Source organism: Mobula birostris, chromosome 4 (assembly GCF_030028105.1).
Source record: "Mobula birostris isolate sMobBir1 chromosome 4, sMobBir1.hap1, whole genome shotgun sequence".
NCBI lineage: Eukaryota > Metazoa > Chordata > Chondrichthyes > Myliobatiformes > Myliobatidae > Mobula > Mobula birostris.
The window spans coordinates 85,446,850-85,464,577 of record NC_092373.1 but is presented as its reverse complement, the minus strand read 5'-3'; the positions used below and the strand labels follow the sequence as shown (position 1 = coordinate 85,464,577).

The 17,728-nt window shown below is 42.1% G+C and overlaps 1 protein-coding gene across 3 annotated transcripts in view; it reads left to right on the top strand.

The window, feature by feature from the left end:
• The window catches only part of kif1aa (kinesin family member 1Aa), a 503,440-nt gene that overhangs the window by 245,730 nt on the left and 239,982 nt on the right, over window positions 1-17,728 (top strand). For all 3 annotated transcript variants that reach the window (XM_072255712.1, XM_072255711.1, XM_072255713.1), the window contains 5 exons: window positions 939-1,145; window positions 6,155-6,226; window positions 8,204-8,325; window positions 14,909-15,052; window positions 16,259-16,451. In XM_072255712.1, coding sequence (XP_072111813.1) covers window positions 939-1,145; window positions 6,155-6,226; window positions 8,204-8,325; window positions 14,909-15,052; window positions 16,259-16,451 — 738 coding nt within the window. The remainder of the gene's footprint in view (window positions 1-938; window positions 1,146-6,154; window positions 6,227-8,203; window positions 8,326-14,908; window positions 15,053-16,258; window positions 16,452-17,728) is intronic.

The following is a 17,728-nucleotide window of genomic DNA, read 5'->3' as shown; positions in this document are numbered from 1 at the left end:
ATGGTGGCCTTTTAATTTTGGTTGAAGTGCCTACTCTTTGTGCTGAACTTAGTTCTGCAATTAAATCTCCAACAAACGACCAGTATTAAATAAATAATTGCTTATTTCATGCATCATTGCTATTCTGTTTTAAAACAATCGTAATGATTCCTGGGGAACTTTACATTCAGTAAGAAGCAACTGAGTTTGAATGCTAAAGCTTAAACTAAACAAACTTCTCAAAGCCAAACAAATTTCTGAATACAGTTGATGGTACCCTAACCAGACACACTCACCCTTATTATAGTTTGGAACAACAATTAGCAGTCAAGAAGTGTAAATTCTGAATTGAGGAAATTCTGCACACATTTGGCAGTGAGTTTAGGAACTTCTAGTATCACTCAGAAGAACTTTGTGGCCAGGTTAGGACTCTGGTAGGATAAAGACATGAGACCGCGGGTATTGGAATCTGGAACAGCAAGCAATCTGCTGGAGGAACTCAGCAGGTCAAGTAGCATCTGTGAGGGAAATGCCTCAGGTAGATTCCTTTTCCCTTAGAAATGCTGCTCAACCTGCAGAGTTCCTTCAGGAGATTGTGTTTTGTACATGGTAGGATAGGGTGTTCTACAAATTTCATAAATGCTTCCTCAAAGAAGGGACTGTCAGACTTACTTCTTCAAGGCGATTCCACTACTGTAGCCAAATGAAACAAATTTCAAAAACAGTTGCTAATATACTTTGTGTTTAGGACTGTAAGGAGTTTGTACGTTCTCCCCTGATTGTATGGGTTTCCTTCAGGCGCTCTGATTTCCTCCCACATTCCAAAGGTGTACGGGTAATAGGTTAATTGGTCACGTGGGTGCAGTTGAGCCGCACAAGGGCTTATTGGGCCAGAAGGACCTATTATCACGCTGTATCTCTAAAGAAAATAAAATTCTTGCCTTTTATTTGGTTCGCAGGTGGAAAAGACAAGACACTATCTACTATTGCGTGAGAAGTTGGAGACCATGTTGAGGTCAGGCTGTGAATCTGTATCCTCATACACCAGTGAAGACCTTAGTGAATCCCAGAGCATCTCATCATATAGCTTGCACTCAACAGGAAGCAATGACATTCCACCCTCCAGCTATACCACCACCGAGCGCCAGAAAGAATTAGCAGCTAAGGTAAGAATTCAAGCAAAGGCTCATTTCCTTTTGAGGACAGGGGACAAGACTTGGTGTATTCATTCATGGAATGGAAATATGGAAATTAAAACCAAAAAGGATTACATCCTTGCATTTCTATTCTAATCCTCTTGAAATGGGTGCTAATATTGCTTTTCTCTTCCTTACTACTGATTCAACCTGCAAGTTAACCTTTAGGGAATCCTTCACAAGAACTCTCAAGACGATTTGCACCCTTGATTTTTGAATTTTCTTTCCATTTAGAAAATAGGCTACACCTTTATTCCTTCTATCAAGGTGCATGACCATACACTTCCGTACACTATATTCCATCTGCCACTTCTTTGCCCATTCTCCTAATTGGTCTAGGTCCATCTACAGACTCCCTGCTTCTTCAACACAGCCTGCCCCTCACCTATCTTCGTATCATCCACAAACCTGGCCACAAAGCCATTAATTTTATCATCCAAATCATTGACATATAACAGTGGTCCCCAACCTCCGGGCCACGGACCGATACCGGGCCACGAAGCATGCAAGGGTGCAGCGGTAGCTGGAGCGCACCCAGCACATCTTTAAGAAAAAAGCCCAAATAAACAAGCTAGGCACCTAATTAATTAGCTTGTTTATTTTGGCTTTTTTCTTAAAGATGTGGTGGGTGCACTCTGGCTACTGGTGCACCCCTGCATGCTTTGCAGCCTGGAGGTTGGGGACCACTGTCATATAACATGTAAAGAAGTGGCCCCAACACCAACCCCTGCAAAACACCGCTAGCCACCGCAGCCAAATAGTGAAGGCGCCCTTTATTCTCAGTCTTTGTCTCCTGCCAGTTAGCCAATCTTCTATCCATGCAAGGATCTTTCATGTAATACCATGAGCTCTTAACTTGTTAAGGAGCCTTATGTGTGTACTTTGTCAAAGGCCTCTGATAATCCAAGTAAACAACATCCACTAACTCTCCTTTATCTGTCCTGCCTGTTACTTCCTCAAAGAATTCCAACAGATTTGTCAGGCAAGATTTTCCCCTTAAGGAAACCATACTGACTTTAGCCTGAAGCATTTATTTTTGCCTTTTCTTCTGACAGGACTATACAAATTCTGCGCTCCCACTTACTAAGAACACCTTTGCCAGAGAACCACCTATTCCAACCCACACTTGCCAGATTCTTTGTGATACGATCCACATTGGCCTTTCTCCAACTTAGAATCTCAACCCGAGGACCAGACCTCTCCTTTGCCATAATTACCTTGAAACTAATGGCATTATGATCACTAGATTCAAAGTGTTCCCCTACACAAACTTCTATCATCTGCCCTGCTTCTCTAATAGGAGATTTGTTATCACACTTCTCTCCAGTTGGGACTTCTACACTGATTAAGAAGATTTTCCTGAAGACATTTGACGAACTCTTTCCCACCCAGCTCTTTTACAGAATGGGAGTCCCAGTCAATATGTGGAAAGTTAAAATCGCTTACTATTACAGCCTTAAGTATCTTGCAATAGTCTACAATCTCTCTACAAAGTTGATTCTCTAAATCCTGCAGATTGTTGGGTGGTCTATAATAAAGTCACACCTTCCTTGTTCCTCAGTTCTACCCATAAAGCCTCACTAAACGAGCACTCAAGTCTGTCCTGACTGAGCACTGCCATGACATTTTCCCTGACGAATAATCCCACCCCTCTGTCTTGAATCCCTCCCACTCTGTTGTGCCTAAAAAAAACAGAATCCCTTAACACTGAATTGCCAGTCCTGCCCCTCGTGCAACTGAGACTCGCAAATGGCTACAGTGTCATAATTCCACATACTGATCCATCCCCTAAGCTCGTCCTACAATACTCGCTGCATTGAAATATACACAGCTCAGAACATGAGTTCCACCAAGCTCAACCTTTTGATTCCTGGCTTTGTATGTAGGCTTAACAACATCTTTCTCCACAACCACGACACTTCCTGTTCTGGTGCTCTGGTTCCCATTCCTTTGCAGCTCTAGTTTAAACGCCACACCCATCATGGATTTTAGTCCTCCGGAACCATTACAGAATGTAGTGATTCTTGAAAAATCAATTCTATTGCCTGCACAGTCTCTTCAGCTACCTGTTTCAGAACCCTGAGGAGTAGTCTATCTGGTCCAGGTGACTTATCTACGTTCAGACCTTTCAGCTTCCCCACCACCTTCTCCTTAATAATTGCAGTTACACTGATTTCTGCCCCCTGACACTCCTGAGTTTCTGGCATACTTCTAGTGTCTTCCATAGTGTTGACTGATGCAAAATACTCTTTAAGTTTGCCAGACATTTCTTTCTCCCCCATTACTACCTCCCCAGCATTGTTTTCCAGTGGTCCAATATCCACTTTCACCTCTCTTTTACTCTTTATATGTCTAAAAACACTTTTGGTATCCTCCTATATTATTGGCTAGCTTACCTTCATATTTCATCTTTTCTCTCCTTATGACTTCTTTTATTTGTCTCCTGTTGGTTTTTAAAATCTTCCCAATCCTCTAACTTCCTCTTTTTTTTTGCTATATTGTATGTCCTCTCTTTTGCTTTTATGCTGTCTTTGACTTCCCTTGTCAGCCACGGTTGCCTCATCCTCCCTTTAGAATACTTCTTCATCAGTGGGATGTATCTGTCCTGTGCTTCTGAATTGTACCCTGAGACTCCAGATAGTACAAAGTCAGCATGGTTTCCTTCAGGGAAAATCCTGCCTGACGGACCTGTTGGTATTCTTTGAGGAGATTACAAGTAGGATAGATAAAGGGGATGCGGTGGATGTTGTATATTTGGACTTTCAGAAGGTCTTTAACAAAGTGCCACATATGAAGCTGCTTACCAAGTTAAAAGCCCATGGTATTACAGGAGAGTTACTAACATGGTTAGAGCATTGGCTGATTGGTAGGAGGCAGCGAGTGGGAATAAGAGGATTCTTTTCTGGTTGGCTGCCAGTGACTAGTGGTGTTCCGCAGGGGTCGGTGTTGGGACCACTTCTTTTTATACTGTATATAAATGATTTAGATGATAGAATAGATGGCTTTGTTGCCAAGTTTGCAGATGATACGAAGATCAGTGGTCAGGTAGTATTGAGGAAACAGATAGGATGCAGAAGGACTTAGACAGATCAGGAGAATGAGCAAGCAAGTGGCAAATGAAATACAATGTTGGGAAATGCATGGCCATGCACTTTGGTAGTAGAAATAAATGTGCAGACTATTCTCTAAATGGGGAGAAAACAGAGGAATCTGAGATGCAGAGGGATTTGGGAGTCTTTGTGCAGAACATTCTGAAGGTTAACGTACAGGTTGAGTCGGTGGTGAGGAAGGCAAATGCCAGGTTAGCATTCATTTCAAGAGGTCTAGAATACAAGAGCAAGAATGTGATGCTGAGGCTTTATAAGGCACTGGTGAGGCCTCACCTTGAGTATTGTGAACAGTTTTGGGCCCCTCATCTTAGAAAAGATGTGCTGGCATTGGAGAGGGTCCAGAGAAGGTTCACAAGGATGATTCCAGGAATGAAAGGGTTATCATATGAGGAACGATTGATGGCTCTGGGTCTGTACTCACTGGAATTCAGAAGGATGAGGGGGATCTCAGTGAAACCTTTCGAATGTTGAAAGGCCTAGACAGAGTAGATATGAAAAGAATGTTTCATGTGGTGGGAAAGTCTAGGACAAGAGGGCACTGCCTCAGGATAGAAGGGCGCCCTTTCAAAACAGAAATGCAGAGAAATTTCTTCAGCCAAAGGGTGGTGAATTTGTGGAATTTGTTGCCACATGCAGCTGTGGAGGTCAGGTCATTGGGTGTATTGAAGGCAGAGATTGATAGGTTCTTGATTGGACATGGCATCAAAGGTTACAAGGAGAAGACCGGGAACTGGGGTTGAGGAGGAGAAAAAAAAGAATCAGCCATGATTGAATGGCAGAGCAGACTCAATGGGCTAGATGGCCTAATTCTGCTCCTATGTCTTAGGGTCTTATGGTCTTACTACTTTTCTGCTGTCACCCCTGCTAGTGTCCCCTTCCAATCAACTGTGGCCAGATCCTCTCTCATGCCTCTGTAATTCCCTTTACTCTACTGGAATACTGTTACATCTGACTTTATCTTCTCCCTCTCAAATTGCAGGCTGAATTCAATCATTTTATAATCTCTGCCTCCTTTATGTTAAGTAAATCTGCTTCATTACACAACACTTAATCCAGAATTGTCCAGAAATGTGTATCCTTGGAGGTATAGTAGAGAGGAATTGTTCAATTCTGGCAGCACAGATAGAGAAGGTGGTAATGAAATCATACAGGATGTTAGCGTTTATTTACCCAGGTATAAAATATAAGAGCAATATAAGAGGTCATGTTACAGCTAGAGTGCTATGCACGATTCTGGTTGCTGCACTGTGGGAAGACACAGATGGGACTCACTAAAATATTGCCTGGGATGAAACAGTTCAGACTGGTTAGGCTGGAGTATGTTTTCCTTGAAGCAGAGAAGGGTGGGGGTGTGTACGTGACAGGTATACAAAATTATAAGAGGCATCGATAGGTTTGATTATAAGAGATCTGAAACCAGAGGGCATCGGTTTCCAATGACAAGTGAGAGGGTTAGAAGGAATTAGAGGAAAAATGATTTCACCCAGAGAATCTGGAACACACTGTCTGGGAGGATGGTGGAAGCAGGGACTTCCACAACATTTAAGAGGAATCAAGATGTGCATTTGAATTGCCAAGTCATTGAAGCCCATAGACCAGGAGCTGACAAATGAGATTAGTATAGTTAGGTGCTTAAAGGACATGGGGAGCCATAAGGCCTGGCTCTGTGCTGGAAGACTCTATAACTCCATAAAGGAGGACTGCCGAACAGGATGGTTGATAGAAGTGAGGTATACAGCATCTAAGAGCTATTGAAAAGGATGGGATTCCATATGGGACCATTGATAGAGGAAAGGTACAATGTGCAATTAATATGCTTTATTGAAAGGAATTCTAACCACAAACTAATGGGTGTTTTCTGCCTTACAGTGCCTCCGACTCTTGTCCCACACTTTCAACAGAGAATATAGCCACGTCTGTATCAGTGCCAGTGAGAGCAAGGTATCTGAAGAGTTGGTGTATTGTCAAATTAACACAAGCCTTGATGGAGTGAGTGTAGTGTGTGTGTGTGTGTGTAAAAGAGAGCAAGGCTAGCCCACATGAGTTAGCCATTTATCACTAAACTGTTTTGAGTTTAGCAAGGAAATTAATGAGCATCAAATAAAACCCAAGTAGTACATCATTGCCACCATGTTACAAGAAGTATGAGACTGGATTGTTGATTGAATGCATCTCCTTGACAACAAACTCAGTAGAGGTCAAATGATTCATCAGGGTAAATGGCACAGGAACTTCAGACCAAGTTTCCTCTCTGTGTTGACTCGGTAAAGGTCAGGTTCAGCCGCAAGTCATTTTGACATAAATCAAATGTATGTGTTAGAATTTCACTCAAATTTGTTTAAATATGTCTTAATGTTTTATTTCACTACTATCTCTAATGGATGTATGAAGTTTATTTTGTGATTTCACTGGGATCTCGTTTTGGGCAGTAATTAGTACATAATTAATTCATAGAGGGAGTAGCATGCTGTTCAGTGATATATACCATTAGAAGCAAAGGACCTATTACCGAGCTTTTCAAAAATAACACCACGAGCAACCTTCCAGTCACTAAAGCACTTGTCCACCATTACCATTCAACCAGACTTGGACCCAGTCTCCTACTTTCCCTTTGATTCCACGGGCTTTTAATTTACTGATCAGCATGTCAGTTAGTTTCCATAGATCATGTAGACAGTATGAAAGACATGACAGTCATTAAACCCTCCTTCCACAGAGAAATACATTAACGAAAATGAACTGTCATTGAAAAATGACCTTCATTTAATAGATCCATAGGGGCAATTTTTGATTGGTCTGTTCTTTATAAATAATTATTTCCACTGTCCTTTGGAATTATTTGAACTGTCCCACCACATGTGTCAAGTTGACTAGCCAGTGGGTGGTCAACTCTTTCTTCCCTTCTGAAGCAAATGTACCATGTCGATAATTCTTCAGCTTCCCATCAGCATATTTCCAGGCAGAAAGGTTTGGAGAATAAAAGCCAGAGTTTATGCTGTCTCCTTCCCTTGTTTCCTCTAAACACCTGGGCAACGCAATCTCCAATCCGAGCATTTTAGCAAACTTAAAAATGCTAAACCCTTTAATATGATCTGCCTATTTTTATCACATTTAAAAGTTTAAACTTCAGCACCCTCAATACTTTTTGTGAAGATCATTTCAACATAATCATCTAAAAAACCTTATCCATGGTCTTGTTGCTCTCCCAGTGTTGGATAGCAGCCAGAATCACTGAGTCCAGGGTGAGTCTTTGTAAAGGGCAGAGAAACTAACATCAACGTGAGGTATACTATTTCCATTGTTATCATAAGTGCCTTTTTTTAAATCTAATATGCCTTAAAGATTCATTGTATTTTTTGTTAATATATTTTTCTTTTCCTTCCTGACTTATATTTTAATTATCTCCCTGTACTTTCTATACAGAATGCTTTCTGCAGCATTAAATTCTCAGCATCAGACATGAAACTTACTGTCAGTGAAAACCAGATAAAGGAAAACACAAAGCAGTAGAATGAATATGATGATAAAATTAGGTCAATCGCAGGCAACAAAGATACTGTCTGCTTTTGGTCCATAGAAGTAGCTTTCTATTCGAGTTAGAGGTAGGGACATTGCATTTTTCCTCCACAACAGAAACAGAGGGAAATGTCAGCATTCTAACTCCAAGATTTGGGTGTTGGGTTCAATCATAATGGTGAATGAAGTTGGACAGATTTCTGATTCACGAAGAGCAAATTGCAAAGCAGCCGCAGCTAGTCACCCCCAACCCTCCCAGTGTTGGATAGCAGAGTCACCGAGTCCAGGGTGAGTCTTTGTAAAGGGCAGGGAAGCTAACATCAATGTGAGGCATACTATTTACATCAGATGGTTGTAATAAGACATTGATGCTAAACTTTACTGGGTGCTTCTGTTTTTCAGCTTTCTGAGATGTCTGTTACATTGACGAGGGACACATCATTCTCTGCACTGAGCAATGCCACGCTGCCTCCATCTTCCACCTGTCCCTCTTTACTGGAAGGGCAATTTATCGCAGAGCTGAGGTTAGAATCCATGTATTACTTTTGCTTTTTATCTGTTCTCTAAATGATGTCTGTCAGCCACAGAAAACCTGTGAATAATGGGTGAGGAGCACCTCTTTGAAGATCAGTGCTGGTTTGGATCCTTGGCAGAGACCATATTTTGACTGAATCTGTGAGAAATATAGAATGCACTAGGACTTGTTACCTCAAAGAGTTGAGCAGTTTATAAGAATTTGTTGTAGTCAGAAGTATAAGATATAGTAAAGAGCATTGAACTAAGATATGAGGAGATTACAAGGAAATGGTACATGAAGGGACATGGGGTATCTGAAGGATCATAAGAATTGGTACTGTACATTAATACATTAAAGTGAGGAGCTTCGGAACACTAAAGCACAGGTTATAAAAGTGTTGCTAATTTGAGTGCAACAGCAAGGGCAGTAAAGTTTATCAGATAGTGCTATAACAAGTCAAGTAAACCCAGAACAAGATATACAGTGTGGTACACTTGATATCAATGAGAATATGACAGTAAAGAATATTTGATATATCTGCAGGCATTACAGTGAAAGATAAGTGAATTTACAGCAATGAGTATGGGGTAGATTAGATGTTCTGTGGTATGTTGGTACAAGAGGCCTTACTGGATTACATTTGCAATTCTGAATCCACTGTTTGGCCCCATTATTTGGAGGCATGTGAGGATCTTGGACTGTCATCAGAAGGAGACCCTGTGTTAGGACAGATTTTTTGGTTGATAAAGCAATGACTTCAGAATCAGAATCAGGTTTAATATCATTGGCATATGTTGTGAAATGTGTTATGCAGCAACAGTATATAGTATTAAAAACTACAAATTACAATAAGTATATATTAAAAACTAAATTAAATGATTAGTGCAAAAAGAGAGGGGAACAAAATACTAAGGAAATGTACATGGGTTCATTGGCCATTCAGAAATCTGATGGGAGAGAGGAAGAAGCTATTCCTGAAATGTTGAGTGTGTGTCTTCAGGCTTCTGTACCTCCTCCCTGATAGTAGCAATGAGAAGAGGGCATGGGGATCCTTAATGATGGATGCTGCCTTTTTGAGGCCTCATCTTTAGAAGATACCCTTGGTGCTGGGGGCTAGTGCCCATGATGGAGCTGACTAAGTTTGCAACTTTCTGCAGCTTTTTCCAATCCTGCGCAGTGGTCCCTCCATACCAAACGGTGATGCAATCAGTTAGAGTGCTCTCCACAATACATCTGTAGAAATTTGCATGTGTCTTTGGTGAGATACCAGTTCTTTTCAAACACCTAATAGCTGTTGCCATGCCTTCTTTGTAATTGTTGGGCCCAGGATAGATCCTCAGAGATGTTGACACCCAGGAACCTGAAACAGCTCACCCTTTCTACTCTGATTCCTCGATGCAAACTGGTCTGTGTTCTCTTGTCTTAGCCTTCCTGAAGTCCACAATCAATTCCCTGGTCTTACTGATGTTGAGTGCAACCACTCAACCAGCTGATCTTTCTCACTCCTCGTCACCATCTGAAATTCTATCAACAATAGTTATACAATCGGCTAATTTACAGATGGAGTTTGATTGTGCCTAGCCACACAGGCGTGGGTGTAGAGAGAGTAGAGCAGTGGGCTAAGTGCACATCCCTGAGGTGTGCTAGTGTTGATTGTCAGCGAGGAGGAGATGTTATTTTTGATGCGCACAGACTGTGGTCTCCTGGTGATGATGTCAATGGTTCAGTTGCAAAGAGAGGTACAGAGGCCCAGGTTTTGGAGCTTTGTGATTAGAACTGAGGGTATAATTGTGTTGAATGCTGAGCTGTAATCAATAAACAGCAGCCTGATGTCAGTATTACTATTGTCCAGGTGATCCAAGGCTGTGGAGAGCCAGTGAGATTGCAACTGCTGGAGGCATATTGTGGTGATAGGCAAATTGCAGTTGTTCCTGGTCCTTGCTTAGGCAGGAGTTGATTCTATACTTGACCAATCTCTCAAAGCACTTCATCACAGTAGGCGTGAGTACCACTCAGTGATGGTCATTAAGGCAACTCGCCTTGCTCTTCTTGGGCACTGGTATGATTCTCGCTCTTTTGAAGGAGGTGGGGACCTCTGACTGCAGCAGTGAGAGATTGAAGATGTCTTTGAACACTCCTGCTGGCAGGTTGGTACAGGTTTTCAGTACCCTACCAAATACACCATCAGGGCCTGATGCCTGAGATGCTTCACCCTCTTGAAGGATATTCTGACGTCGGCTTCTGAGACAGAAATCATAGGGTCACTGGATTCTACCGGTGGCGGGGGGGGGGGGGTGCGGGGTTGCATGGATATAGTTTTATTCTCTCATTCAAAATATGCGTAAAAGGCATTGAGTTCACTTGGGAGTGAAGCATCACTGCTATTCATGACTTTAGGTATCACTTTGTAGGAAGTAATAGCCTGCAAACCCCGACAGAGTTGATGTCTATCCTCTTCTTTTTCTTTTTAAATCTTTTAATTAATTTTTCCAAAGTTATAAACAAAATAACAATGTTGATACAAAGAGATTGGAATAATCTTATTGTTAATAAACGTATACAAAAAACATTTCAAATAACACAGGTATTGGGCACCGGTATGATGTAATTAATCATAAAAAAAAAGAAATAAAAAGAAAAAAAAATACAAGGAAACCCTCCACCCCCAAAAAAGAGAAAAAAACTAAATACTAAACCCATGTCTATCTTCAACCAGAATTGCTCTTTTGTTTTTAAGATAGCCTTCTGTAGGTCATACCTGGACTTCTTGTATAGTTCTGGATCACTGGTCTGGAATGCCATAGATCTAGCCCTCAGCAGACTGCGAACCTCTTGTTTATCCATGGCTTTTGATGTGGGTATGTCCAGTATAGAAACATAGAAAATAGGTGCAGGAGTAGGCCATTCGGCCCTTCGAGCCTGCACCACCATTTATTATGATCATGGCTGATCATCCAACTCAGAACCCCGCCCCAACCTTCCTTCCATACCCCCTGATCCCCGTAGCCACAAGGGCCATATCTAACTCCCTCTTAAATATAGCCAATGAACTGGCCTCAACTGTTTCCTGTGGCAGAGAATTCCACAGATTCACCACTCTCTGTGTGAAGAAGTTTTTCCTAATCTCGGTCCTAAAAGGCTTCCCCTTTATCCTCAAACTGTGACCCCTTGTTCTGGACTTCCCCCAACATCGGGAACAATCTTCCTGCATCCAGCCTGTCCAATCCCTTTAGGATTTTATACGTTTCAATCAGATCCCCCCTCAATCTTCTAAATTCCAACGAGTACAAGCCCAGTTCATCCAGTCTTTCTTCATATGAAAGTCCTGCCATCCCAGGAATCAATCTGGTGAACCTTCTTTGTACTCCCTCTATGGCAAGGATGTCTTTCCTCAGATTAGGGGACCAAAACTGCACACAATACTCCAGGTGTGGTCTCACCAAGGCCTTCTACAACTGCAGTAGTACCTCCCTGCTCCTGTTCTCGAATCCTCTTGCTATAAATGCCAGCATACCATTCGCCTTTTTCACCGTCTGCTGTACCTGCATGCCCACTTTCAGTGACTGGTGTATAATGACACCCAGGTCTCGTTGCATCTCCCCTTTTCCTAATCGGCCACCATTCAGATAATAATCTGTTTTCCTATTTTTGCCACCAAAGTGGATAACTTCACATTTATCCACATTAAATTGCATCTGCCATGAATTTGCCCACTCACCCAACCTATCCAAGTCACTCTGCATCCTCTTAGCATCCTCCTCACAGCTAACACTGCCACCCAGCTTCGTGTCATCCGCAAACTTGGAGATGCTGCATTTAATTCCCTCATCCAAGTCATTAATATATATTGTAAACAACTGGGGTCCCAGCACTGAGCCTTGCGGTACCCCACTAGTCACCGCCTGCCATTCTGAAAAGGTCCCGTTTATTCCCACTCTTTGCTTCCTGTCTGCTAACCAATTCTCCATCCACATCAATACCTTACCCCCAATACCATGTGCTTTAAGTTTGCACACTAATCTCCTGTGTGGGACCTTGTCAAAAGCCTTTTGAAAATCGAAGTATACCACATCCACTGGTTCTCCCCTGTCCACTCTACTAGTTATATCCTCAAAAAATTCTATGAGATTCGTCAGACATGATTTTCCTTTCACAAATCCATGCTGACTTTGTCCGATGATTTCACCGCTTTCCAAATGTGCTGTTATCACATCTTTGATAACTGACTCCAGCAGTTTCCCCACCACCGACGTTAGGCTAACCGGTCTATAATTCCCCGGTTTCTCTCTCCCTCCTTTTTTAAAAAGTGGGGTTACATTAGCCACCCTCCAATCCTCAGGAACTAGTCCAGAATCTAACGAGTTTTGAAAAATTATCACTAATGCATCCACTATTTCTTGGGCTACTTCCTTAAGCACTCTGGGATGCAGACCATCTGGCCCTGGGGATTTATCTGCCTTCAATCCCTTCAATTTACCTAACACCACTTCCCTACTAACATGTATTTCACTCAGTTCCTCCATCTCACTGGACCCCCTGTCCCCTACTATTTCTGGAAGATTATTTATGTCCTCCTTAGTGAAGACAGAACCAAAGTAATTATTCAATTGGTCTGCCATGTCCTTGCTCCCCATAATCAATTCACCTGTTTCTGTCTGTAGGGGACCTACATTTGTCTTTACCAGTCTTTTCCTTTTTACATATCTATAAAAGCTTTTACAGTCCGTTTTTATGTTCCCCGCCAGTTTTCTCTCATAATCTTTTTTCCCCTTCCTAATTAAGCCCTTTGTCCTCCTCTGCTGAACTCTGAATTTCTCCCAGTCCTCAGGTGAGCCACTTTCTCTGGCTAATTTGTATGCTTCTTCTTTGGAATTGATACTATCCCTAATTTCTCTTGTCAGCCACGGGTGCACTACCTTCCTTGATTTATCTTTTGCCAAACTGGGATGTATGTTCCCAAAGGCACACACTCATCCCCACAGATATTGATGAAGTTGGTGACAAATGTGGCATATTTATTCAGACTCAAAGATGAAGCCCAGTCCACTGACTCAAAACAGTCCCGTAAGCGCTTCTTCACCTTCCTTGACCATGCCTTCTTGGTTCTCACCACTAGTGCTGCAGCCTTTAGTCTCTGCCTACACATGGGAGTAGACTTCAATGTAATATGACCGAAGTTTTGAAAATAATAAACAATATGCAGGTCAATCCCAGGTTACAAATCTCCAACTAATGGGCACACCTACATGTGAGTGAACACCCATAACATTACAGCGTACAAACATACCTTCATTCCTATGAATGGCCAAACTAAAAAAGAGATGAAACATAGAAAACCTACAGCACAACACAGGCCTTTCAGTCCACAAAGCTGTGCCGAACATGTCCTTACCTTAGAAATTACCTAGGGTTACCTGTAGCCCTCTATTTTTCTAAGCTCCGTGTACCTATCCAGGAGTCTCTTAAAAGATCCTATCGTTTCCGCCTCCACAACTGTCGCCAGCAGCCCATTCCATGCACTCACCACTCTCTGCATAAAAAAACCTACCCCAACATCTCCTCTGTACCTACTTCCAAGCACCTTAAAACTGCGCCCACTAGTGCTAGAAATTTTAGCCCTGTACACCTCTGTCAGGTCACCTCTCATCCTCCGTCACTCCAAGGAGAAAAGGCCGAGTTCATTCAACCTATTCTCATAAGGCATGCTCCCCAATCCAGGCAATATCCTTGTAAATCTCCTCTGCACCCTTTATATGGTTTCCACATCCTTCCCGTAGTGAGGTGACCAGAATTGAACACAGTACTCCAAGTGGGGTCTGACCATGGTCCTATATAGCTGCAACATTACCTCTCGGCTCTTAAACTCATTCACACGATTGATGAAAGCCAATGCACCGTATGCCTTCTTAACCACAGAGTGAACAGATTTAGTGCTTTCCTGAAGTATATGCCTGAATAAACTTTTCTTGGGTTTCCAGCCGGGTATGAATATCAATTATAACTGACATTTCAATGACAAACTCTGCCATCTTCTTCAGGGATGGCAGAGTTTGTCATTGAAACATTGGTTATAATTGATATTCATACCCAGCTGGAAGCCCAAGAGGTTTATTAATTATGGCAAAATTAGTTTCCACTCTCTCTCCACTTTTAGTAATGGGTCTTTCTTATCAGTCTTACGAGCTTTTGAAGTCATTCATTACAATACTGTAGAGTAATTGATATAATAGTGTATGATATTTTGAAAGTAGTCATATCTAGTGATTTTTGTCTATTTCCTGACATGAACAAAATTGACTTTTTGATGTCTATAAAATTGAAACCTACATATGAATGAGATCCAATAATATTGAAAATTTCAATGTGCATACATACATTTATTCTTATGAATGGAAAAACTTATCTGTGACGCCACGTAGACGTTTTCCAGTTCATGGCCGCAGGGTTGATAGCTATTTGAGGCAGGAAGAAAAGGGAAGTAACAAATGCAAAATGAGAAAACATAGGTAACATCTTAACTAATCTCTAGAGTGGCTGGTCTCTGCTTAATGATGACATTATGCTCTTAAAAGTTATAATCTCTATACCAGGACCCCTGAGAACCAATCCAGAGCGATTAGTCCAGATCCTGATGCAGTACAAGATGGAATACCCAAGAAATCTCCCGTGCAGGGCAAGGATGAGAAAGGAGGTCCTCGCATGTTTGTGGCTGATATCCAGGAGATTCGAGTGAGGTATGGCCTTAACGTGACCACTTCTACGTTTACACATAAAAAGCATTAACTTTCAGAACATTAACCTCCCACCATAATGACAAAACTCCCCTTCCTATACTATTCTCTTCACCAGTGGCTATGTGCATCCAGTCCTGGTGAAGGGTCTCGACCCCAAACATCAACTGTTCGCTGTTTTCCATAGATGCTGCCTGACCTGCTGAGTTCCTCCAGCATTTTGTGTGTGTTGCTTTGGATCACCAGCATCTGCAGATTTCACACCCTTAAAGTATCAGCAGATTTCTGCAGAAGGGAATTTTAGATTTCCACTTACCTTTAAACAAGTTTTTCCAGCTTTATTTCTATATGTTATGATTATGCCTCATTGTTTTGGACTCTGTTTCTGTAGAGGTAACTATTTATTCAAATTAGATATTTCATTTTAAATTTATATAATTAGAACTTACAAGCCTGCCTTATACAACCTGTCCTTATAATTTAAAACACAAGAGATTCTGCAGAGAAAAACACACAAAATGCCGGAGGTACCCAGTAGGTCAGGTAGCATCTATGGAAATAAATAAACAGTTGATGTTTTCAGCCGAGAGCCTTCATCAGGACTGGAAAGGGAGAGGGAAGATGAAGATTACTATTTAATCCATTTAGCCCCTTTATAGAAAACAAGCAGGAAGAGGAAATGGAGACAGAGCATCACACCTGATTGTACTGAATCGCCGAGCTGGCTCAGAGGGCTGGACAGCCTGTTCCTGCTTCTACTTTTTAGGCCTCACCCTCCTTCTCCAACTGCACTCAATAGCCAGTGTTTCCCTGGTGAGGTGAAATGAATGCACTTCTCCAATGCATTCTCAACAGAAGCCTGTGCAGCTCAACAGAAGTCTATGAAGCTTCCTGAACTGACAAGTGATTTGACTATGGGCTTTTTCTAAAGCTGGTGAATAAGTAACTACCAGCAGGGTCACAGGAGGAGGCTGAGATTACAGTCCTCTTGTATGTAATTTCTTACTCCTCTCTCTGCCTCCAACAAGTCATCTAACAAAGCCAGCCAGCCTCACCAGCCTCGACTCTGAATGCCCCATGAGGCTGGGCCAATACCCCGCTGGCTGATTTGAGTTATGTACAAAGAGGAAGCAATTATATTGGAAATTTGTATCACCACACGGTGAGGTTTTACACATAGAGTTCTCTGTCTTTCTTGATATATTCCAGTCCTATTGTGTCGAAGAAAGGGACCCTGCATTTCCTGGAGCCCCAGACCAATGGCTGGGTGAAGCGCTTTGTGGTTGTGAGGAGGCCGTATGTGTACATTTATAACTCCGATAAGGACACAGTGGAGAGGGCGATCCTGAACCTATCTGCTGCACAGGTGGAGTACAGTGAGGATCAGCAAGCCATGCTGAAGGTATGAGGGTCTCTCTCCTCCGTTCCCCACAAGTACATGGAATTCCAATGTTCTTACCATTAGAGACCTGGACGCATGAGGGACAGGACTGGCACCTCAATCTTCCTTGGTTTTGTTTCTTGAGAGTGACAGAGAGGGGTTAGAAGAGGTGGAGGGGTTGCACTATTGACAAGGAAGAATATCACAGCGGTACTCAGAGAGGAATTAGAGGAGGCAATTTGGCTACAGCTTTCCAATAAGCTGCGAACAGCCATTGAGAAGTGGAGGAACAGATATGTAAACAGGTTATGGAAAGGTCGAGAAACAACATGTTTGTCATAGTGGGTGACTTCAACTTCCTCAATATTCATCGGAACTTCCTTAACATAAAAAGCTTAGATGGGTGGGATTTCTTCAGTGCAAGAGAGGTTTGTGAAACAGTATGTGGACAGTCCAACTGGAGGAGAAAACATACGGGACCTGGGCCAGATGACAGACCTGATAGTGAATTAACATTTTGGGAATAGTGACCACAACTCTTAGTTAGTTATCGGTAAGAATAAAATTGGACCTTGCAGGAAGGTGCGAAGTTGGGAGAGGGCAAATTACAACAGGATAAGAAAAGAATTAAGGGGTGTTGATTGGGAACAGTTGCCATGGTACAAGTCCACGCCTGACATGTGAGAGAGTTGTTTAAAGACCAGCTGATCGGAGTTCAGGATCAGCATGTTCCTGTCAGGAGTAAGGACAAGGATGGTAGCTAAGGTACCTTGGATGCCTTGAGAGGTCCTAAATTTAGTCAGGAACTAAAAGGAAGCATTCATAAGGCTTCAGAAGCTAAATCAAACTGGGGCCTTTAGAGATATAAAGGTAGCAGGAAAATGCTCAAAACAGGTGATTAGAAAAGCATAAAGGGGCCGTGAAATATCCTTAGTGATTAGGGTCAAGGAGAATCCCAGGGCATTTTATACTGTGTAACACCCTGGGAAAGGTTTCACTGCTAAAGTAATGGTCTTTATGTAAAAGCAGTGTTTGGGTTATGGTTAGAGATAACGGATGCTTTGGAATGTGTGCTGCGTCCTTTGTTTGACGGGAGAGGAAGAGAAAAGATGCTGGAGAGAACCGGTCGTAGGATTCGACCAGTGGGTGACCATGATCCGATGGAGCAAGATGCCGGGGTCTACTGAAGATCGGTGAATACGCATGACTTTTGGAATAGTTGATTTCCAACTTGTGCATATTTGACTGTTTAATTATAATGGGTTCTTTTTGTTTTTTTCTTCTTTCTTTTCTTTACT